The sequence below is a fragment of the Oncorhynchus keta genome, chromosome 17 (genome assembly GCF_023373465.1).
Source record: "Oncorhynchus keta strain PuntledgeMale-10-30-2019 chromosome 17, Oket_V2, whole genome shotgun sequence".
NCBI classification, from domain to species: Eukaryota; Metazoa; Chordata; class Actinopteri; order Salmoniformes; family Salmonidae; genus Oncorhynchus; species Oncorhynchus keta.
Window position 1 is genome coordinate 19,356,812 of NC_068437.1, and position 25,116 is coordinate 19,381,927.

The 25,116-nt window shown below is 41.0% G+C and overlaps 1 protein-coding gene across 3 annotated transcripts; it reads left to right on the top strand.

The window, feature by feature from the left end:
- map1lc3b (microtubule-associated protein 1 light chain 3 beta) lies at positions 1-25,043 on the top strand. 3 transcript variants are annotated; one of them, XM_035790892.2, is made up of 5 exons: positions 4-358; positions 776-843; positions 21,684-21,739; positions 22,720-22,826; positions 23,029-25,043. In XM_035790892.2, the coding sequence occupies exons 2-5, from the start codon at positions 825-827 to the stop codon at positions 23,201-23,203; spliced, it is 357 nt and encodes a 118-aa protein (XP_035646785.1). In that variant the 5' UTR covers positions 4-358; positions 776-824; the 3' UTR covers positions 23,204-25,043. The 3 variants fall into 3 exon arrangements, with proteins under 3 accessions (XP_052321612.1, XP_035646785.1, XP_035646784.1); XM_052465652.1 differs by lacking the exon at positions 21,684-21,739 and having other exon boundaries at positions 1-358; XM_035790891.2 differs by lacking the exons at positions 4-358; positions 776-843 and adding an exon at positions 19,485-19,754.
- The last annotated feature ends 73 nt before the right edge of the window (positions 25,044-25,116 follow it).

The window sequence follows — 25,116 nt, forward strand, 5'->3', positions numbered from 1 at the left end:
CATTTCCGAACAGAATGTGGCAGCATATGCTTATTTGGTTTCTGTAGTTGACTCTTTTCACCTGTAGGTTATTTTTTGCACGATATTATTGTCAAATGTATTTGACGCCTATCATCTCGTTCTGAAATACATCCTCTACAGGACTTTTGTTATGAAAGGGGGATTTTTATGTCTTTCCTCCATTCGTTGACGTCACGCTCGTGAAATTGACAGGCCACCTGGGGAAGAGTCGGGATTTAAAGAGATACGTCCGTCGCATAAACTGGAGGTTGTGTTACCGCACATGGCACAAAGATTCACTGTCAATACATTCGGTTCCAGTTCCAGGTCCATCGGTGGCGCGGACAACATCTGCAAGGTATACCTTAGGTCTTTCTCTGATCGACTCTTGTTGTTTTATGTTGGTTGAATAATAACATAATGAACGAGGTATGGATGTGAAGAAACACAAGTATGTAAGGAGGGTAGTGTCTTCTTTTGCCTATATATCATGTTTTGCAAACACCAAGCGTGCGCTGATTTTGATTGACAAAGAAAAAAAGAAGCATTGCCACTATTATAAGCTTGGCATCGAGAAGGCTTTCCTTCTATCTAATGAAGTTGAGACTTGAGAGGGTGAGCTGAAATACATAGAAAGGAGATTAAGTATATGCCTATTTGTTACTCACTGTACGCTATCATGGGCTAATGTGCCTCTGTTGAGTTGATCATTTGACTATTTCAGAAATGTGACTTTCATATTGATTCCTTTTTTCATACTCTACCACACTTTCAGATATTACGGGGGACGAGGGGTGAGACCACAAGAGATCAAGCCCGATGGGATGGTGCTCACGTCAACAGGTAGAACTCAGCAAGCACAACTTGTTTTCATTATTTGTGAAGGTGGCTATAGCCTAAACTGGAGCTTTATATTTTCGCATGAGAAATGGGCAATGTGAATAATAACCTATTGTAAGATTATTAGTAGCCTAGCCTACGATATCCGTTAAACTCTCCATAAAAAAATGTGATCAATATGATCATTTTGTTTCTGTTTCACAACGTGAGATTGTTCTGGTTTCTCTCTGACAGTTATAATGAGAATACTAACGGCTTGGGAATAGGTTCTATTGATTATATGAAAGCCCCCGCAAAGAAAGATAATTTCCCTGTCGTGTTTACATAATGGCTATAATTAGTTTTGAAGAGCTCTTTATTACAGTTGTCCCTGACAAATCCAATATCAGCCAGTTGGCTACATCTTCATATTTTTTTGTGATGGACAATCTTGTCCTAGGTTGCCTTTTATTCAGAGAAGCCTACAATACTTTTGTTTCAGGGTGACTAATGTATCTTTCTATTGTATATCTTTTAGGCCTACTATAGACGAATATACTGTATGAACACATTATCCCGTGCAGCCTCGACCATCAAGCTATAGCCACTTCAGTTTGATGGTTTAAATAATGATTCATTGTCATTTTTTTGCAGTTGATAAGTAAATGAGTATAATGTCATGTCACGGGGAAGTTGTGAACTCCTTTTGCCATGACGGTTGCCAAGTAAGCTACGCGTTGATGATCTCTGGAAGCTTAAAAAAATAAGTTGTTTTTGAAAGACCAAAACAAGTACATTACAATATAATAGTCCGCCTTGGAAATAAAGAAAATATAATGAACATTTACTCACATTTCCAGAGAATATAGGCCTATTACACAAAAAAAGCACCTGCTTGACTATTTAGCTTGAAGCAACTTGTTAAAAACATGTTCGCTGACCATTTCAGCACCACCGGGGTGGACAGCTCCAATGTGGTGGGCTGTAGAGCAGGAAACGTTCCTGCTCGTGGCTAGTCGTTTTCAGCACTGCGGTTTAGTCCTAATAGTCAGGGCCATTTTAGACGAAAATAATATATATTTTGTACAATATTTTTTTTAGCCTAAGCGCAATAAAATGTTTCCATTCACTTGTTAGGCATACATGTTTTAGACTACCAATTAGGTTACAGTGTAGGTCGTACTAATTGTAACATCCTGCATTTATTAGATGAGGAGGTTGTTTAAAATGACTTCATATTTAGAGATGATCCTTATATCTTACTGCTCTATACAATTTGAGCATCGAATAGCCGTATTTCAGCGCTCATAGACTTCTGCACGGTGTCTATGTTGAACACACTGGCTGGCAGGTTGTCTGTAAAGCGTCATGATTACACATTTACGTGGCGAAACACTCCCCATAACGGTGCCACAAAGGGTTTGCTACATATGCAGTCTGTACACAGGAAATACAGTAATTTACAGCAGGTGTTAAAACAAGACAGTTTGTGCATTGATCCAATTAATACAATTAGATGCAGCTTGGTTAAGACTAAATAGTGTCCAACGAGTGCACGCAGGAATAAAGGAGAAGTCTGCAGTTGCTACCTCTAGGGGAAAACACCTGTCTGAATTCCCTGATGTGTGAACCCCACACATGCCTTAAATAAAACCAAACCTCCACACCTACAAACACACCCAGTCATTATCTGTTTCAACAGATTGTTTGAGACTGTAGGCTTATGTCTTTACAGCAAACAAATGTATTTCATATCAAATAAATCCAATTGTATTGTACAATGGCAACCATCTTCTGTTTGCTAAAGATACACAGGGGGTAAGTATTTACCCATTCCCCTTTCTCTTAGCACACATAGATAGCTCGCTGCCTTCTTTGTAGCACATTTAACTTATAATGGCTTCCCTTTGTGGAATGATTGGCCATCATGTCCATTGTTTTGGATCATAAATACTTTAAAGGGATATGAGGTAATGTTCTAAATGAATATGTGTGGAACCAGTAGTACTGAGACCTTCAGACAGGAACTCACCATGCTGTGGTGTTTTATCCCAAAGAGGGCAATCTGCTGTTTTTAAGGGCAATCTGCTGTTTTTAAGGTGTACCTTCACACAAACCTCCCCTCCACCTTCTATTTTTGCAGCTTTTAAGGGAAAATAAACAATGAATAGCGCCATAGGGACATTTTAGAGTGACATCAAAACACAGCAGAATCTGTGTAAAGCGGGAGCCATTTGTCGCTGTGTTTGAAGTGCAATCACAATCAGCACGCATGGCAGTGACAGTGCTGTTCTCCCCTCAGCATCGATGCCTCATGGAGCAGCAAGGAAGGCTGAGACCACTGTTTGATCTGGCCTTTTCACTGGGGTCTGAAGAATGAACTTTTTTCTCAGCACAACACAGAATGAACCGGGGTGACCAGGTGCACCCAAGCAGCATAGAGAGAACAGAGAGAGAGAGCAGTAGAGAGAGAGAGCGAGCGAGAGAGAATAACCAGGCTGAACATGAACATAGGGGCTTCTCCAGAGTTCTTACAAACAGATGGCATTGAGACTGATCAGTTTTGTGTCTGAGGTAGGTTAATGTGATAATAAGATACGGAGTACTCGCATCAGTTAGGCTGAGCGACTCTGTCGATAAAGACATCACATGAGTCATTGCATGCTCAAAAGCAAGCATGTTTGTCTGACACGTTTTGCATGTAAATTATTTATCCTGACACAAAGTGACATCTAAAGTGCCCTGTTTACACCCCGTATAAATGTGTGAAATGGGTTAACATTGCCTTTGTTTCTTTCTGAAGACAATTCTCAGAGACAGATCTCAAGGGTTCTGGCTGACAGGGTCTGTTTTTCTCCAACAGAGTGAGTGTTCATGGAAATGTAAAATTTAATTATGGATCTGGAAGTGAGTCAGAGGAACATTTTCTTTGCAGAAAGACACAGATTGTAATATTTGCATGTTGCATACGTGTGGATTCAGCTTGGTCTCGGCAATAAGTTACCGTTGAGGCTCCAAGATGTTCATGTGATATATTGTTAGAATTGCAACAGATTTGCAAACAAGAATTTCAGTTCTGGATCTGTCACTTAGTTGTATTACTTTACAAAAAATGTGAATCGACTGAACAATTAAATTCCCCGCTTATTTTTCAAGGTCTCGGTTGTGTGAAGTGACATGCCGAGCATTGCCTTCTTCTCCACTGGTCTATTGTAAGTACATTCATCTATATATCTGTATGTGGCAATGTCATTTTTCTATCACCTCTATTTGTGTCAGAGAGTTTCTGTGGATGATTAGCGTGTCTCTGTGTGAAGCTTGTAAACCCAGCTCATTCACTGGAACTCTATTCAACCTCAATTTAGATTTGATTGCTTTGGTTACCGCTACTTTCAATGAGTGTTCCTAAAGATATGACAGGTGTTATCCTACAGATGCGTTCTCCTTCTCTGGTTGCTATGAATCTTTGTTCTGAGTGGCACACAGGTGCACAACCCGGTTGGAGAAGCCGGCTGGAATACAAAAAGCCTTACAATGTCCTGGTGTACGAGCTACACATCAAACCAAAAGGCAGTCAGTGGGAGGTAGGGGGATGGGGGGGCGAGGTAGGGGATGATGAAGGATGGGCAATCTCAGACAAGGGTAGAAACTCAACATCAGAGATGGACCCAGCGAGTGGCCTTAAGTCACAAAGCCCGTCAGGCACATACCTCTCCACCACAGCTAGACCACCTTTCCCCCACCACTGCCACAGCCAGAGCTCCCCCACTGCTAGCCTCGTCTCCAGCATGTATCCACAGGAAAGCGCCATAGCATGGGGTTACTGAACTCTCCCTATGCAATCCTTTTACCCATGAGTGGTGATCACAGCCATGATCACATGCTGCTGACCCATTGGCTCTGACAGAACACAATAGTGTTCAGTGTTCTATCAGTCTATCCATTCTAGCTCTCTGCTTCCTTTGTCATTTTTAGAGTAGCAATCATTTTGTGAAACTTCCACGAAAATAGGCTACAACTGCATTGATGACAGCAGTGCGTCTAGTGGGAGAACCAACGAGCTGTTGTAACCCGCTCATCCAGGTTGGCTAAATGTGCTTGATGTCATTTTAAAGCCATGATTGACGTGTCCAGTTTATATGTACTGTTTTTCTATTGTATTGAACTGTACGCATGGTGGGAATACTGATTCGATTCCAGAGTAGTTGGCATGAGGACTTGTACATGGCATCTTACAGTGTAGAGAAAATTGGATGAATTGATTTGGCACCAGCCAGAGTAGGCTATATGCTTCTGAGCTTTTGCCTGGGTGCCTGTGTTTTTCTCCTTCAGCCACTTCTTTGTTGCTGCCTTGGTTAGAAAGCAATATTGTAATTTGATATTGACTTAAAACCACCTCTGACATGAAAATACAGAGTAAATGTTGTGAGTAAACCCAAAATGCAGTTTTCCTTTATCTCTGATTGATTGAATTGGGTCCTTTCTGCGTTGCTGATGAGGATGCCATACTCAAAGCAGGCAGGGTGCACCTGTACAGCATCTAAAAGGCAAATGGCCTGTCATCATATGAAATATGGTGCACTAGGCTTCGGTAAAGACACATGCTTACTGTACTTGAGAATTTTTTTGTCACTTTGACAGATGCAGAGGGGAGCAGAACACATTTCCCACCCCCACATCCTTCCAATTTCAGCAATGAAAAATGAAAGCCCATTTCCCACAGGGCTCCTAGGAAAGAGCAAGCACAGGTAATTAAGTGGAGCTACGCTCAGCCCCTTGTCAAGGCAATTACCACAAATCATATGCTCTTACTGGCTCTAATTACAGTGGATCTGTCTGTCCGCCTTTCCTGGCAGCCTCAATCTCCTCATAGCATTTTTACAACAATAGCAATTATGCCATGTACCATTTACATGTGTAACTTCTATAGTCAAAATAGATGTTGCTTGTAGGGGCTTACCGCAAGTCAATTGTCCTACAAGAGAAGGGGGTTGAGGGAGGGGGAGGAGGGGGATAGATGTATTCATTCAAAATAAATATTGAATAAAGATGTACCATCTAGTATTTTAAGACCATTTTGACTTATCTGTGTCAGCTGTTGCAGTGTGACAGTATTTATTTCTTTAACACTCTATTTTGCCCTGGTTGATTCCACTTATACGCAGATGCACACAATTCAAGCTAATTAAAGTAAATTGCAGGCCATGGATAATGTGCATCCCAAGCCTCTGTCTGCAGTGGAGTACATGGCAGTTAACATGATAGTCTTAACCCATGACCAATGGCCCAGGAGATGTCTGTGCCGTGCAGTAGCCCCGTCCGGCCCTGCTTACATCCCCCAATGGCCATCCTAGTTAGCCCTGCTAACACAGAATCAATGGGGGGAGGGCTGGAGAGAAAGGGAGGCAGTCACCCCTGTGCCTCTAAGTAGCATGCTTAACTCTGTTCAGTCAGTGGCTTGGGAGAGATGTTCAGCTAATGAATTTAAGGGGTGAATGAACAGCCTTTTAAGGTGCATGCACCATGCTCCCTGAAAGAACATAGTCATTTGATGAGACAATAATTGAATTATAAATTGAGGGCATGGAAGGTGTGGGCCACCTTAAGGTTTATGGATAGGGTCACAGAAGAGTTATCGGGTTACATGGATCATCATTTGTTCGCACAGTGTAGAACAGGACTATGAGTGTACACTTTTTTTGAATGAGGTTTTTGCGTTACAGTACCCCCAACTTTTTTTCCAACCATGGTGCTTACCAAAATGTAATGGAAGGATGAGTGTACAACATTCGAGCTGCAAGCTCTATTCCCATTACACTGTATTCATATTTTTTTCCTGGACAAACCTGTTCATCTTCAGTTATATTTAACCTGTAGCAGGCTTATCAAACCAGCAAGAGTTTTAATGCCAAAGGTCCATCTTTATTTTGAGACTTGTCGTCGTGCTCTATGTGTTTGCCACTTGGACTCCAGAGAAAACATGGTATCAGATTAGCCGAGTGAGAAGCCAATTAAACAAATGATCTGTGTTCCGCTGCCCAGCATGGTTTGCTTCTGTACGTCTGTGCTCACAGTTATAGAGACAGAAAGATGTATTTGCGCAATGTAGGAAGCAAAATCTACATTTAACTGTAGCTGTAGAATCCCACTCAGATCTTTATCCCCACCAAAAAATGTATGATAGCCAATGATGTAATTATTGTACGGTATTATAATAGAGTTTACATTTGGGCATTTGTCCAATATTGGGAATTATAGTCTGTTAAAAGGTATTTTTTTCACTTAATTATATTTAGGAGACTGGCAGGGGCACCATAATTGAACATTGGTCCTAATTCAACTGGCAGAGGAGCAGAATGTAATGCTGCTTCACTCCCATTGGCTGGCCATGGAGCTCCATTCTGCACGCTGTGTCTCCTCATTCTAATTGTAAAGAAGGAAAGGCGTCCATCCTCAGCTAGAGAGCATAATTGAACTAGCTTTAATAATACATCACTATTCAATACCAAGCCTATTATTTTCAGTGGAGTGGAGATATAAAAGAACTGCATTTTCACCTCCTCTTTTCCCGGGAATCTTGAGTAAATGTATAAGTGCATGCAGAGACAGGTTCTGCCACTCAGAGTAAGAGTCGGTGGTATTCATGTGAACAGCGATGCCCATTATATCCAATATACTTTTTAATGGGGAAAACCATAGTTAATGCGAGCTAATATCCCTTGTAAAGTGTGAGTCTGAAAGTAATACATCACCTCTCTGTTCTGTTCGGTAAGTCAGTGTCAGTGATGACCTAAAGCCACTAATGAAGCTTTCCTTCTGAGCCTAGCATTGGCCTGTCACTCTCCGTTCAATGCCCTACCCAGTACAATGCTGCCCAATTGTTGCCTTCTCTTTGTGCGTGTTAAGCCAAGCAGATCCTTATATAAAATGAATGGGCAATGTAACTTTAACTTGTGACGGCTCCACCATCTCAAAGCACTTGTCGGTCTTGTCATTGTTACAGCAGGCAGGTGATTTTGATAGGGTAATTGTAAGTGAGAAATCCAAAATAAACACATGTAGAAAGTATGTTATAAAAATCGTCTATATTCGTCATGAATATAGTATTTCCCCATTTCAAAAAGTCTATCAAAATCATCTGCCTGCTGTTACAATGACAATATTGGCATGTGTTTGGAGGTGGTAGAGTCGTCACAAGTCATGTTGAGGTTTGGCTTTACCATCTACAGTTCTAAACACTCACTGGTGCCCATCAAGGTTCATGGTGTTGTTTCAGAACAGAGTGGTAGTGAGAAGTGGTAGGCAAGTGCACACTAAATACTGGCATGAGGCTGAACAGGTTTGGGTTTGGTAAGCTTTGATAGGGTTCTGGGCCCCATACACCTAGGACAGAGCTGAATGTCCCAGAGCCTTCCAGTGTGAGCGAGAAGCATTGAGGTCTGTAATACCTCTCCACTGAGCAAAAACGCAAAGCACTCCCAGATCCACTGGGTTATTTCATCCCCTTCAAATGTCACCAGCCTTTGTTGAGCTCACTAAAAGGTCTCAGTGTGTGTGTGTGTGTGTGTGTGTGTGTGTGTGTGTGTGTGTGTGTGTGTGTGTGTGTGTGTGTGTGTGTGTGTGTGTGTGTGTGTGTGTGTGTGTGTGTGTGTGTGTGTGTGTGTGTGTGTGTGTGTGTGTGTCCGCATGTGTGTGTGTGTGTGTGTGTGTGTGTGTGTGTGTGTGTGTGTGTGTGTGTGTGTGTGTGTGTGTGTGTGTGTGTGTGTGTGTGTGTGTGTGTGTACGTGCTTGCTTGCGTGCATGTGTGCACGTACCTACCTGTACCTACCCAGTAGACAGCACCACTCTCCTTATGCTCTAAGTCTGCTTGTAATTATTCAGAATCAGAGCCTTTGTTGCTGCTATTCCAGTCTCGTCCATGCTGTACGTATGCAGATAAGTAGAGGAGCCAGCCAGGGACAGACAGACAGGAACAGACAGTGATCAACAGCTTACTGAAGCCTCTGCTCTACTATCTCCAAAATCCCTCGTTTCCACGGACTCGTCACTTCATTAGCTACCTGATGGAATGCCCGGGCCTGTTCATGCTGTGCTGTACTTCATCATCTCTTGTGACATCACGCCGCTCAGACGTGACCGAATTCCTGGCATTAACACAAGAATGCTAGGATCAACAGTGTTAAGTATCCTACAAGGACAATTCTGGCAAATGATGCATTTCTTTCCTATTTCTTTTCCATCCGCCACAAGGAGGTGTGCGGTGTACTTTGAAAGCCTTGTAGTGTAGGTACACACACACACACACACACAACCAAACCAAATAGAAATGGCCTCATTCATGAAATTATGCTAAAGCAAAGCACACATCAAAAGGATGTGTGAAAGGTAAGATATAATCTGATTTGTGATTCATAACACATCATCACTCAATGTATCACCATCGTCTTTGGCATCAATGAAAAATGCCTCATAAAATACATAGCTCTCTGAATGTGTCCTTTATTCACAATTCCATTTTCTTTTCTCCCCCTTCTCTGAGCCCAAGTATACCTCCCTGTATTGGCTGAGCTTTAGGAAACCAATAGATGCACTTTTACTTTCATTCATTTTCACTCTTTTATTAAAACTGGGAGCTTGTCCCTTAAATCAACTGTGTCTTTCAATTTTAGTGGACTTTTAGAGGCTGGGGATATAAGGACAGGTGATAGCCTTTCGAAATGAAAGGGGGTGGATTTCGATGTGTGTGATATGTGCTGTGTGTGGAAAGGGCATATAGGCTACAGGTTTTACCACATTATTTACAGCTGCAGAGGGGGATCCATGTGTACACAACAGATGTACTGTTTTTCTTTGTTTATTTGCTTTATACGTTTGTAAACAGGTTTATGTACCAACACAAATCTCTTTATAACATCAATATATAAAATCCAATTATTATGGTTAGTCTAAGCATGTATCTCAATTATTATGGTCTTGCACGCTATCTCAATTATTATGGTCAGTTGTAAAATATAAATGGAATATTGAAGAATAAATATGTTGTGCAGTAGCCTGGCTTTATGATTGTAAATATGGGAAAAATGTTCAGGTGAATAACGATATGTTTATAATTTGTCATAATCCTGCTCTATGCTTGCAGGAGAATGTGCACTTTGGTCCTGGACGCTGTGGAAGACTAGTGATTTTGTTGTTGTAAATTTAGCTCTCTGACAACAAGTCACTGTCTACCTCAGTGACCAGGTCCCACACACCATTATTTAAACAGCTTTTAGTTCAGTCACTGCACAAGATGAAAATTTAGTCCACCCACAACGCTTTTAGTTTCCTATTCATCAGACAGCACATTTGGAGTGAGCCCTACGGACCTTCAGTTCAGAACGTAGAGTGCACTCATAGTTTATTGTTGTTTGCAGGCTGCAACAAACCTTTAAATCATTGTTTATTGTTTGTGAATTACAGCAGTTTTGTTTGTGTTGCAGCCAAATAAAATGTGTAAACAATAAATGCTAGCAAGAACTATGGTGTCAAATGTTCTTTTGAACCTGAAGATGTCACTGCATTTTCCAATCCAGTCAGTGACATCCTAACGCTGTCTAAGACGGTAAGTCCAGCCAGTGAGATCCTAAAGCTGTCTAAGACGGTAAGTCCAGTCAGTGAGATCCTAACGCTGTCTAAGACGGTAAGTCCAGCCAGTGAGATCCTAAAGCTGTCTAAGTCCAGCCAGTGAGTAAAGTCCAGTCAGTGAGATCCTAACGCTGTCTAAGACGGTAAGTCCAGCCAGTGAGATCCTAACGCTGTCTAAGACGGTAAGTCCAGTCAGTGAGATCCTAACGCTGTCTAAGACGGTAAGTCCAGCCAGTGAGATCCTAACGCTGTCTAAGACGGTAAGTCCAGTCAGTGAGATCCTAACGCTGTCTAAGACGATAAGTCCAGTCAGTGAGATCCTAACGCTGTCTAAGACGGTAAGTCCAGTCAGTGAGAACCTAACGCTGTCTAAGACGATAAGTCCAGTCAGTGAGAACCTAACGCTGTCTAAGACGGTAAGTCCAGTCAGTGAGATCCTAACGCTGTCTAAGACGGTAAGTCCAGTCAGTGAGATCCTTACGCTGTCTAAGACGGTAAGTCCAGCCAGTGAGATCCTTACGCTGTCTAAGACGGTAAGTCCAGTCAGTGAGATCCTAACGCTGTCTAAGACGGTAAGTCCAGTCAGTGAGATCCTAACGCTGTCTAAGACGGTAAGTCCAGTCAGTGAGATCCTAACGCTGTCTAAGACGGTAAGTCCAGCCAGTGAGATCCTTACGCTGTCTAAGACGGTAAGTCCAGCCAGTGTGAACAATTCTACACTCTTCTCTCACTCATGAAAGTGTACATAAACGTATACTAATTATTTCCCTAATTTAACAGAGCACAAACTACCCCGGAAAGGAATGTGGGGTATACAAGTGTACAAGGGATGTAGATAATTATACATAATTCCATGTGTGTGTTTGCAATTAAAGTATTACACTATATAAAACATATGCTTGTAGCTTGTATATTGTGTATTGATTTTATACCATTTTCACCACAATGTAAGTCAACATCACTACTAAGACCTCAACACTGTTCTCTTGCAATCTGTAAATAATCTATGATGAAATAAAGCACTTTTGATATGTCATGCACAGATTTTTCTAATGTAAATTAATTCAACATCTCATTCTATGATAATCAATTCAATCAAGCAAGGTTATGAATCTATTTAGTTTAAAGGATGGATGGTGCATTTATGAACTATTGTCATAGTAATTACCCCATGTAGTAAAACCGTAGATGGATGGATGGATGATTTAATATATCGATTGATATACTAATAAAAGCATTCTATAATAGCTTGTCTGTGGGTATACATATGCATTACTGAGATTAAACAATGAGAGTGGGTGTTACCTTCAACTCTCAGTGAACATGTAGGATGTTTCCATGGATATTGCCATAGCAACCCAACCTGAATGACTAGCCCCGGCCTAAAGCTACCCAGCAGCACAGAATGGGCTATATGATTTTAGAGGCCTTGAGGGTCATTGTTGATGACACTCCGCATCCCCTTTATCAATCAAACACTAGGTCCCTGAAGATTGTTCAAAGGTCCAATGCAGCAGTTTTAATATAAATATCAAATCATTTCTGGGTAACAAGTACCTTACTGTGATCGTTTTTAATTATAATGGTCAAAAAGAAACAAAAATAGCTTCTTAGTAAACAACCATTTCTCAAGCAAGAATTTTGTTCAGACTGTCTGGTAGTGGTCTGAGTGGGAAGGGGAAAACTGAAAACTGTTATTGGCAAAGAGGTTAAGAACTATTTTTGTTATTGATTTTTTAAAACTAATTAACTGCCTGGTGATTCACCAGACAGCCTAAAACTCCATCCCACCAAAACAGGCAAAAATTTCAAGCAGTCTTTTCAAACAGCTCTTATACTAAAAGGGCATTATCATCATTTTCACAATTTCACAGAATTATTCCAACCTGTGGAAATATATATAAAACACATGACAAATCTCATTTTGTACTAAACTGGGCCTTTAAAAACTCATTACTTCAAAGAGCAGTGGGTTTATTAGATATTGAATAGATGGCCATTTAGATGAGCATTATTTAGGTTGTTACTGTGACCTAGAAGAAGATAGTGGCAGGCAGGGTGATCCTCATACCCAGTAACAAGCTTCAGGCTGCTTTATATAGAAACTAGCAACAGCTGGCGAGCAAGAATTGGGTAAGGCCTATAATGATTCATTTAATTCAAGGGAGACTGATTTGAAACAGGGGTTTGCTGTTTGCAAATTAGGGTTGTAAAGCTACCGGTAATTTACCAAAGTTACTGGAATCTTCAGTAATGTTGGTAATTAACATCTATGGTAATTTTGTAATTTATACTTGAATAATTTTTAAAAAACGTATTAATATATAGTATTAATTTTGTCCATGAGTTTGCCATGTTTTCTAGTAGATAGACCATATGTTTCAAGATAAAGTAGCCTAATTTATGAAAAAAGCATCTAATCAACAATGTCATTATTTTCAATTAACTCTGAAACTCTTCCAACTGTTTACTTTTTTCACAGCTGCCACCAGTTTCGTGCCAGAACATTTACAACAAAGACATATTGACATAGTAAATAAATAAAAGTGTGTAAAATACAGTGCCTTGCGAAAGTATTCGGCCCCCTTGAACTGTGCGACCTTTTGCCACATTTCAGGCTTCAAACCTAAAGATATAAAACTGTATTTTTTTGTGAAGAATCAACAACAAGTGGGACACAATCATGAAGTGGAACGACATTTATTGGATATTTCAAACGTTTTTAACAAATCAAAAACGGAAAAATTGGGCGTGCAAAATTATTCAGCCCCTTTACTTTCAGTGCAGCAAACTCTCTCCAGAAGTTTAGTGAGGATCTCTGAATGATCCAATGTTGACCTAAATGACTAATGATGATAAATACAATCCACCTGTGTGTAATCAAGTCTCCGTATAAATGCACCTGCACTGTGATAGTCTCAGAGGTCTGTTAAAAGCGCAGAGAGCATCATGAAGAACAAGGAACACACCAGGCAGGTCCGAGATACTGTTGTGAAGAAGTTTAAAGCCGGATTTGGATACAAAAAGATTTCCCAAGCTTTAAACATCCCAAGGAGCACTGTGCAAGCGATAATATTGAAATGGAAGGAGTATCAGACCACTGCAAATCTACCAAGACCTGGCCGTCCCTCTAAACTTTTAGCTCATACAAGGAGAAGACTGATCAGAGATGCAGCCAAGAGGCCCATGATCACTCTGGATGAACTGCAGAGATCTACAGCTGAGGTGGGAGACTGTCCATAGGACAACAATCAGTCGTATATTGCACAAATCTGGCCATTATGGAAGAGTGGCAAGAAGAAAGCCATTTCTTAAAGATATCCATAAAAAGTGTTGTTTAAAGTTTGCCACAAGCCACCTGGGAGACACACCAAACATGTGGAAGAAGGAGCTCTGGTCAGATGAAACCAAAATTAAACTTTTTGGCAACAATGCAAAACGTTATGTTTGGCGTAAAAGCAACATAGCTCATCACCCTGAACACACTATCCCCACTGTCAAACATGGTGGTGGCAGCATCATGGTTTGGGCCTGATTTTCTTCAGCAGGGACAGGGAAGATGGTTAAAATTGATGGGAAGATGGATGGAGCCAAATACAGGACCATTCTGGAAGAAAACCTGATGGAGTCTGCAAAAGATCTGAGACTGGGACGGAGATTTGTCTTCCAACAAGACAATGATCCAAAACATAAAGCAAAATCTACAATGGAATGGTTAAAAAATAAACATATCCAGGTGTTAGAATGGCCAAGTCAAAGTCCAGACCTGAATCCAATCGAGAATCTTTGGAAAGAACTGAAAACTGCTGTTCACAAATGCTCTCCATCCAACCTCACTGAGCTCGACCTGTTTTGCAAGGGGGAATGGGAAAAGATGTCAGTCTCTCGATGTGCAAAACTGATAGAGACATACCCCAAGCGACTTACAGCTGTAATCGCAGCAAAAGGTGGCGCTACAAAGTATTAACTTAAGGGGGCTGAATAATTTTGCACGCCCAATTTTTCAGTTTTTGATTTGTTAAAAAAGTTTGAAATATCCAATAAATGTCGTTCCACTTCATGATTGTGTCCCACTTGATGTTCATTCTTCAAAAAAAAAATACAGTTTTATATCTTTATGTTTGAAGCCTGAAATGTGGCAAAAGGTCGCAAAGTTCAAGGGGGCCGAATACTTTCGCAAGGCACTGTATATATATAAAGGATATTGTTGTTCACTAACTTTATATTTAAGATAATGTTTTACAGCTTTGTCATTCTATTTTGTTATTTGTTATTTGATTAAATCATGTTTTTTACATGATAAGGTCACTCAGAGGCCCAGAGATAATTACAGATGCCTGTGGTAATCTGAAGTACCCAAAAAGGCCACTAGATGTCATCTGATAAAACTCCAAACAAAATTTGAAAGTTACCAAAATGCTAGTAGTTTACTCGTAAATTTAGAAAGTTTCCAGTAATATACCCTTCCTTTGCAAACCTATTTCAAAAACATAGTAACATTATCATTGTGTGATAGCAGGCACAGCAACATTGCACAAAGACCCTTTTTCTTTCTTTAAACAAAAATCATACTTACACATGTCTATTAGTCAAATCAATGCATCAAATCACTTTTTTTTCAATTTTGAGAAGTAACTTGATTAGTTGATGTCATGTTGTTATTATAATAAGACTTTTTGATATTTTTTCAATTATATTCATAGTAGATTTGCATATCAGATTACTGCAGTCTGCAGTAATCAAAAGTAGGCCTACAACTTAAAGCTACTTTTGAGAAAGCTACTCTTACTCCCCTTCAATAGGTCTACTCCCCAGGTCATAGTTATAAATGTGTCCTCAATCAATTTTTCAGTGTAAAAAGGGTCACATATAAGAATTCTATCCCTAGTAACAGTAGGTCAGCTCTGTCTCACCCCTTTCCTTGCAATAATCACCAGATCAATCAACCTTACCTGGTAAAATAAATGCAAAATGAATAATCGCAAGACATTTTGCCCCGGGGGATGTATTCGGTCTTCAGCGAGGGCCGGAGTGCTGCACTGAAAATGTGTTATTATGTCCTCGCTGTCAAAATTTGAGTAAAATAATAGTAGTAAAATAATAGTTCTCTACTATTTCTCTACTACTATACTTATTTTTTTTCGATGCTCCCTGACTGTCATAGGTCACTATTAGCAAGCTGGACACAGGTAAAAAAAAACGTACGAATGTAGGTCTACCCCCCCACACATAAAAAATATATAGAAATAAAAAAATACCCAAAGGCTACACTCCTGGCTCAGAGGATAAGTCATAAAACTGTCGACTGGCTCCACAAAACATCTCAATCTGCAGTCAGAGGTTATCAGAGAGCGCCACCTGCGGCTCAAGAACAGAAGCTGCACTATCAACTTTGGTCCCATTTTCAAATACACATAATGGATTCGGTAGCCACACCCGTTGCTGACAGGTGTATCAAACCGAGCACACAGCCATGCAATCTCCATTGACAAACATTGGCAGTAGAATGGCCTTACTGAAGAGATCAATGATTTTCAACGTGGCACTGTCATAGTATGCTACCTTTCCAACAAGTCATTATCGTCAAATTCCTGCCCTGCTAGAGCAGCTCCGGCAAACTGTAAGTGGTGTTATTGTAAAATGAAAACATCTAGGAGCAACAACATCTCAGCCGCAAAGTGGTAGGCCACTCAAGCTCACAGAATGGGACAGCCAAGAGCTGAAGCGTGTAGAGCGTAAAAATCGTCTATCCTGGGTTGCAACACTCACTACCGAGTTCCAAACTGCCTCTGGAAGCAACGTCAGCATGGTAACTGTCGTGAGCTTCATGAAATGGGTTTGGGTTCCGTGGTCGAGCAGCCTCACACAAGCCTAATATCACCATGCGTAATGCCAAGCTTTGCCTGGAGTGGTGTAAATCTCATTGCCATTGAACTCTGAAGCAGTGGAAACACGTTCTCTGGAGTGATGAATCATGCTTCACCATCTGGCAGTCCGACGGACAAATCTGGATTTGGTGGATTCCGGGAGATTGCCACCTGCCCCAATGCATAGTGCCAACTGTAAAGTTTGGTGGAGGACGAACTCCATATTAATGCCTAGGATTTTGGAATGAGATGTGTTGACGAGCAGGTGTCCACATACTTTTGGTAATGTAGTGTACCTTTCAGTGCTACTATCAATAGAACCCCCATGAAATGTGTGACCAGTGCAATTTGTAAGACACGCATATACAAGAAGTCCTGAATGTTTATGACATTATGTGTAGCACAGAATAAAGCAGTAGGCTAATAACATGGTAACAGTGTGGTCATAGTTACTCATCATGAAAATATTGTTCCATGAAGACACCCCTTCAATTCAGTCATTAAGCAAATTAGGGTTGTAAAAAGCTACCGGTAATTTACCTAAGTTACTGGAATCTTCAGTAATGTTGGTAATTAACATCTTTTGTAATTTTGTAATTTATACTGAATATTTTTTTTCTAAACGTATTATCCAGAGCAACTTATATACATTTTCATCCTGGTCCCCCATGGGAATCAAACCCACAACCCTAGCATTGCAAATGACATGCTCTACCAACTGAGTCACAGGGGACCCTTGTTTCAGGGTAATACACCACACCAGATCTGGGTTTAAATACTATTTAAGGTATTTTTAAATTACTTTCACACTTATTTCAAAGTTTGGATATTTTTTCTTTGACAATACACCAAATTGAATATTTGAAATTGTATTTTGGAAATACACTTGAAAAGAATTGGCATGTACTCATAAAACACAAATATTTAAATATTCCAGTCCCATGCTGTCATGGATCCCTCCGAAACTTTCATTACGCACACCTGGCCCCTATTCCCATTGATTAGTAAGTGTGCCCTTGGTTTATCATTGTCCTGTCGATTATTGTTACAATGTCCATTGGTTCATGTGAGTACCTGTGTTGTGTGTTTTGGCTTTCGTGCCATTGTGGTTTGCGCAGATGATTACAGGTCTCGTCCCATGTGTTAATCATTGTGCGCTTGTGTTATTTATTCGAGTTACTCCTCGCTCTTTTGTTTTGGGTTTCAACCCCGTGTTTTGTATAGTGTTTGTGTGGTCCTCGTCCCCATGCCTTTACACTGCACACCGTAATTTGGGTATAATTCAAAAATAATATTACGCATTCCTGCTCCTGTCTCCCGAATAATTTGTACCGACGTGACACATGCATTTAAACCCAGGTCTGTCTTGAACTCACTGAAATCAGATTTCCCAGTGGCTGGCCCACCACCACAGAATGCACTGAGCTAGGCTGATAGCTCAGTCCCAGTTTCCAGTTGTTTTGAGCACGGCAGAAGTCATGCTGGATTGACACCATGGCCAATGTCCAATGTTTATCCTTTAAAGCTTGGAAAAGAGACCTATACTTGGGACCACACGAAATCTGAATAGGAGGCTAGTGATTGCTTTGCAATGTTTGCTGTTAGCCACTGAGTCATTCCAAACCACTCATTGTTGAATTTGTGATTTCCAACTTGTTGTGTAATGTTTATAATTTCTCTTCATATGACAAGGATTAGCCAGTAGATTTTGTCGACTTGATTCATGATAATGACTGTTCCTTGCAAGCTAAGATTTTGAAAGTATGATGTTGACATGATCAGTCCAATCAAAGCTGCTGTAGATTTAACGTGATTTGACATAATTTTATCTGTGGCCAATGACCTTGAGCCTTTTTAGATGGGCACTTCTAATGTAACTCTATGGCAGCTAGCTCTACCCTTAGATTTGGCGGTGACGTAGTGTCCCCATGAGTGACAGAACACTGAGCCAATCACGCAACTAGAGAACATTACCAACCCCTATGTATTAATGCCAAAATAACATACAAAACATGCATATCATTTTTTTTAGCCAGAAAGGTGGGGCTCTGCAAGAACAATTGTAAACTGCACAGGAAGAAGGGTTTGAGATTGCGGACTGGAAAAGGGGATCCTTGTTATCCGTTTCTTTTCTGACAGCATAGACCTTATTGCCACTAATACCATTCAGGCTGTGGTATTGGTCCTCTACTATTAAACCTGCTGTATCCAGCTCATTCACTCCCCCTGCTGGATTTAAAGGAATGGACTGTTGTAAGAAAATGGCAGAAGATGTGGGGGTCTCTGAGCAAATTCATACTTTTTATATGCCATTTAGCAGACGCTTTTATCCAAAGCGACTTACAGTCATGTGTGCATACATTCTACGTATGGGTGGTCCCGGGAATCGAACCCACTACCCTGGCGTTACAATCGCCATGCTCTACCAACTGAGCTACAGAAGGACCATACTTCAGGGAGAACGGTGGAGTATCTGAATATAGTCCAGAAATAAACCCTACCTCCTAGGGCCTCAAAGAAGTTTTTGCCATATTGTTTATATCTACCCAGTTTCAGCACCTACGGTGTGGTGTGCAAGGGCTGGTAGGGTTGTTCTGTATGCAACCTGTAGCTTCAATCTCACACAACATATAAACATATGTTTACATTGCCAAAGCAAGTGAAATAAACAAAAGTGAAATAAACAATATGGATGCAGGTTGGATGCGCACTTTGTTAAGAAGCAGTTGGTTGGGTTGTGTTTCTCTCCATGAAATTGGAGAGAAAAAGGGGGATATAAAAAACATTACACTTACAAAGTTCCAAAAACATAAAGATGTCATCATATGATGTCTATAGAAAGGGTTGTAATGATGTGAAAATAGTTACAAAAGGGAAAATAAATATAGTTTATTTCCTATGGTGTTTGTTCTTCACTGGTAGCCCTTTTCTTGTAGCAACAGGTAACACAGCGGTATTTCTGTGGTATTTCACCCAGTAGAGTAAATCAAAATGGGATTTGTTTTCAAATTCTTTGTGGGTTTGTGTAATCTGAGGGAAATGTGTGTCTCAGCTGGCTGGCCCACCACCACAGAATGCACTGAGCTATCACCACAGAATGCACTGAGCTAGGCCGATAGCTCAGCTTTCTGTGGTGGTGGGGCAAGCCAGCGGCAAATACAGAGCGTAGGTATTGGTCTCTCTCTCAGTGACGTCAAATATCAGCTGACTGGTTTGTTTCGCTATAGACTCCGCAGCAATCAGCAAAGAAGGAATAGCACAACATCAAAGGACACAACTTCTTATTATTGCAAAAAACTGGGCTTTGATCGCCCAAAAATTTACAACACCTACATTTAAATATATTCTCAATTCATACAGGGATCTTTTGCCTCGTTTACAAAACGGTTTGACCTGCGTGAAATATGCCTTCAGAGAAGACGTTCAAACAAAGGAGGACATTTGGTATGTAGCCTATTAGTACAGCAGGTTTTAACATTGAAGTTGTCTAATTGTGTATATTATTTCGATTTTATCAAATCTAGTGGCTTCTTATTTCAGTATCAGCCTTTATTTGGAGAACAGATGGTTTTCCAATTTCCCCTAGTAAGGCCCAGTGTCTGAATAGTTAATCAGCTCAACTTCGATCAGAAGTCAAAGGCAATAAACCGTCTAAGTACAAATGGGAGATACTTTATTTTATCTATTATATAATATAGGCCTTTTCACAGCGACACATTCGTGATAATTAAAGGTGGTAGCTGTATTTGTATAGGCTAATTGATCTGCCTCATGTTATGCAACCCGAACAGACCAATTGCAAATATGGTGTTGTTGTGTTTAGTTTGTATGCTGTAGCATATAATGTATGTCTCTGTACAATGTAAGCGTGTGGCAGCGAAACGTTAAATATATTATCGTGTGCTCCGCTTGTTTGTGACAGAGATGTAAAAAAAAAAAAACTAGTAGCCGATATTACTCTTCTCGAAAAGCAGGAAAGTGCGCTGCATGATTGGGGGATGGGACGTATTGCGTAGGTGAAAGGAAGGCCTAGGGGAAAGGGACAAAAACAAATGTCTGTAACCTCTGTGACTTTATCATGTAGGCCTAGACCTAGATAACACGACAATTCATATTTGGACTGTTATCTTCGCTTTCCGCAAATAGGCTTTTATATCCGATACATTTTTTTCGTCTGAGATAAGGCCCCTTGTTTGCTTCGCGACAGTTAAGCTCTTTGGCGATACAAGCCAAAATATCGGTTAGTTGCCATTTCCTGGATGAGTCTACATTGGCTCCGAAGGTTTCCTAGCTCTTTGAATTTGAAGTTGGCCAATTTGTCGTCACGGTAAAGTGTCTGATGTCATGGCAAATTTCTTCAAAACAATTCAGACCAAACGTCAGTCTTAACGTTTCCCCAAAATATTGCGCAATATCACCACGTGAGAATGAGAGCACTGGCTGAACACGTGCAGTGTCCCAAACTCAAAGAACATAAACATCTTACCAGTTACAATGTTGCTGTAACATGCTACTAGTTTACACTGCAGTAGTTACAACATGGGATGTAGTTATTGCATTGGTTATTATTATATTGTTGTGGTTATACATAACTGAAATCTATGGGTTGGAAAGTGAAATATAAAAAGTTAACTTACCATCACATAGTGTGTAGATTTTACCAGTTATATCAAAATATGTGGCTCTGTGGTCATGAGTAGGCTTGATCTCTGCGCTGAAGCTACAGACGTGAAATGTGGCCACTTTCGAAAATAACTTTTTTTTTTAAAGGGTTTGTTAAAATAGAGATGGTGTTAACAAGCTTTTAATTTCCCTTCTGATATATTTCTTTCCAAGTGTTGAGCAACATATTGGTACACTGACTGTAGCCCAAAGGTAGCCAGAGCTTCCTTGTTTCTCTTAACTGCCCAGGCTTTTAACCTGTTAAACTGCAAGTTTGGGGGGATTTACATAAGAGAAAGGTGAGCTAGTGTATTTCTGTATAGAAAGGCCACAATAAGAACTTTTTACTGGAGTAATTGGGCTCAGGCAGTTCATCCTTCCAGGCATTTGCGTTATTGTTGTTTCTTCTATCAGTCCGTCAGAACTAACCCAGACCAGGGTTTGAGTGATAAAAGGGGCCCAAGGCCTTATCTGGTGCCATGGAAACAGTCGTTTTGTCCTTGTTACAAATGGTCATGGAGGTGCAAAGTTCAGGTGGGCTGGATTAGTGCCGATAATGTTCACTTGCTGTTTCGTTTAGGGTCTGAGTTTATTCAGCACCTGGTGGTTTGCTGCACAGATTTTATTGTGTAAACATAGGTTTAAGATAACAGGCTACCATATATTTTCCCATTGATTTGTCATCTCACCTGTTCTTCCTTGTGTCCACAGAGCAGAGAGTAGATGATGTGAGACTGATTCGAGAGCAGCACCCCAACAAGATCCCAGTTAGTATTACATCTATTGCCACAACAATCCTAATGTATACATGAACAGAAAATATTCCTCAATACAGACCCACCCTTGCTTCCCTCAACACACCGAGGGTATCCTCCCTAGAGGTTATTCTCATGAGGAATAGGTTGAAGGGTGTGGAACCTTCTGTGTTAGCCATGTATCAGGACCCAAGCAGACCACATAGCAGATTGAATATCGCTCTAACCTTCCATCTGCTGCCTCTCTCCCCTCCTTCACCCAGATGTGTACACACACACACACACACACACACTGAGAGCCTAACAGAGCCTAAGTTACATTTACATGACTGCTTCCTGAGCCTTTCCTTTGTCTCTCCAGGGTCACAAAGTGCTGAGTAATGCCCCTCCCCCTGTGACCAACACTAGCTGTGTCTTGGTATTATCCCCTCCCCCTGTGACCAACACTAGCTGTGTCTTGGTATTATCCCCTCCCCCTGTGACCAACACTAGCTGTGTCTTGGTATTATCCCCTCCCCCTGTGACCAACACTAGCTGTGTCTTGGTATTATCCCCTCCCCCTGTGACTAACACCAGCTGTGTCTTGGTATTATCCCCTCCCCCTGTGACTAACACTAGCTGTGTCTTGGTATTATCCCCTCCCCCTGTGACCAACACTAGCTGTGTCTTGGTATTATCCCCTCCCCCTGTGACCAACACTAGCTGTGTCTTGGTATTATCCCCTCCCCCTGTGACTAACACCAGCTGTGTCTTGGTATTATCCCCTCCCCCTGTGACTAACACCAGCTGTGTATTATCCCCTCCCCTGTGACTAACACCAGCTGTGTCTTGGTATTATCCCCTCCCCCTGTGACTAACACCAGCTGTGTCTTGGTATTATCCCCTCCCCCTGTGAATAACACTAGCTATGTCTTTAATGTGACTCCTCCAAGCACGGTGTAGCTTGGGTCCAGGGAGCTCTATAATAAGACGTTTCCTCTGCTCCCTTTCAGGTCATCATCGAGAGATACAAGGGAGAGAAACAGCTGCCCATCCTGGATAAAACCAAGTTCCTGGTTCCTGACCATGTCAATATGAGTGAGCTGATCAAAATCATCAGGTACAGGATGTTCCATCATCCTCTCTCTTCTGTATTTACTGACACCACTTTATCAGTCATTTAATCACTAAAGCAAATTCACTTAGTTGATCTTACAAATCATAAAAAATAAATGTGAGGATCTGATACACAGATATACTATCTACTCTCTTGTCTATGTGAGGATAAGATGTGCTAAACTCTGTATGTTTTCCCTCACTAGGAGGCGCCTCCAGCTGAACTCCAACCAGGCCTTCTTCCTGCTGGTGAATGGCCACAGCATGGTCTCCGTGTCGGCAGCCATCGCTGAGGTGTACGATCGCGAGAAGGACGATGATGGCTTCCTCTACATGGTGTACGCCTCGCAGGAGACCTTTGGAACCATAACCCCCCAGTAACAGCCTCCCACCTCCACACCATTGCTCGGACAATGATATCTCCTCCTCCCTCCTTGATCCTTCGTTCCTAAATACAGACCGATCCCCCTTGCCTTCCCTCGAACCCTTGCTTAAAACCTTAGCCAAACAATGGGAACCAGACTGACCTCTTCTCCCATGCCCTTAAGGGCCCCTTATAGATATTAAAAGCCATGTCCTGCACCTTCTCATACTCATACTGCCCACTACCCATTACTCAACACCTCTCCCCGTACATCCATTACTCAACACCTCTCCCCGTACATCCATTACTCAACACCTCTCCCCGTACATCCATTACTCAACACCTCTCCCCGTACATCCATTACTCAACACCTCTCCCCGTACATCCATTACTCAACACCTCTCCCTGTACATCCATTACTCAACACCTCTCCCCGTTCATCCATTACTCAACACCTCTCCCTGTTCATCCAGCTATGTGTTTAGGAAAAGAGATTCAATAGTTATCTTTGGGTTGTTTGGTGTATAGAATGCATTAGTATAGCAGAGATGATTGCCAGTTCAGGTTGAGTTCGACTCAAACAATTTACAGCTTAAATCCCTGCTTGAGTCCATCATGGTTGAGTTCAGTTATACAGAAATCTCCATATTTTATTTTCCACTTGCTGTGTTTGCTAAACTTGAATGAGCTCAGTATTTTGTATGAAGCTTCAATCACAACAGGTGTTGAGGAATCTTCTAACAGTTTAGTTAAAGCGTTGAATCCAGTTTGACAGACATGGGACAAACTACTTCCACAAGAACATGTTTCATCAAGTCTCCTATAATTGGTGACTCAGGCCAATAGTCTCAACTGCTGTGACAAAATGAGTGGCTCTTTTTTCTTTAGTCTTTCCTTTAGCAACTTGGTTGAATATTCTAGGCCAACTATAGGCTTCATTGTATTAACACAAGTTTTTAAGGCTAACATGTTAATGTGCGTTCAGTTTAGCAGTTCCCCTCCCCCTGTGTTGCTCTGTTGAGCTACTTGATAAGGGTTGTGGGTTCAGAGATTATTTTACTTTGCACCTTTCAAAAAATTCAATAAAAATGAAGGTCCTTTCAAAAAAAAAAAAAAATTCTTCCCGCGCTTTGTTGTAAACGTCTCCACGTAGAAGAGATGTTAGGGACTCCTGGTTAAAAAGGAAAGAAATGCTACCGAAAACCTGCTATGATGATTGTTATAAGAAATTTGCCTCCATGTACAGCATGATGATCGACTTGCACGTGTGTGAAAGGGTCACTGATGTGGGATAATGCTGATGTCAGAAGTAGTAGGGTGTGGGGTTGGTGGCTGTTTTGGACTGGGCGGGCATCACGGCCGGGTCTGTCCACCAACCAACTGTCCATCCGTCCCCCTCCGAGACCTGCCCTAGGGCTCTGAACAGTACTCATCCCAGGGTGGCATCACGCTTTTAGAATATTCAATTTGTTTAATAGAGGGTTATTTATGCCTTTTATAATGTGTGCTGACTGTTGTGCTTTTCCTTCTCGCTGTCCTCTCAACTGTTGGAACTGTTTAAATGTTAGATGCCTTTTTAATCTTAACTTTTGGCAGATAATCTTTGTTTTTATTTAATGTGATGTTACTTCCTTGTACAAATGTCCATATGCTATATGTGTGTGTAATGAATACGAATGATTCTATGATCAGTTTGATTGAGGGTTTAATAACAGAGGAATGATACAGTTTTATCAGCCCAATGTTCCTCTGCATGCTCTGCTGTTTGCCGCTCTCATTCTTCATATTCACAGCAATATTACAGCCTTTTATTGTATTTGTTGGTATTTTATGAATAAAACAGACTGTGTAAAGGTATTCCCATCTAGAACCCCTATCCTGACGTTTGAATTAGATAAATACTGATCAGTGAGAAACATACAAATGTTGC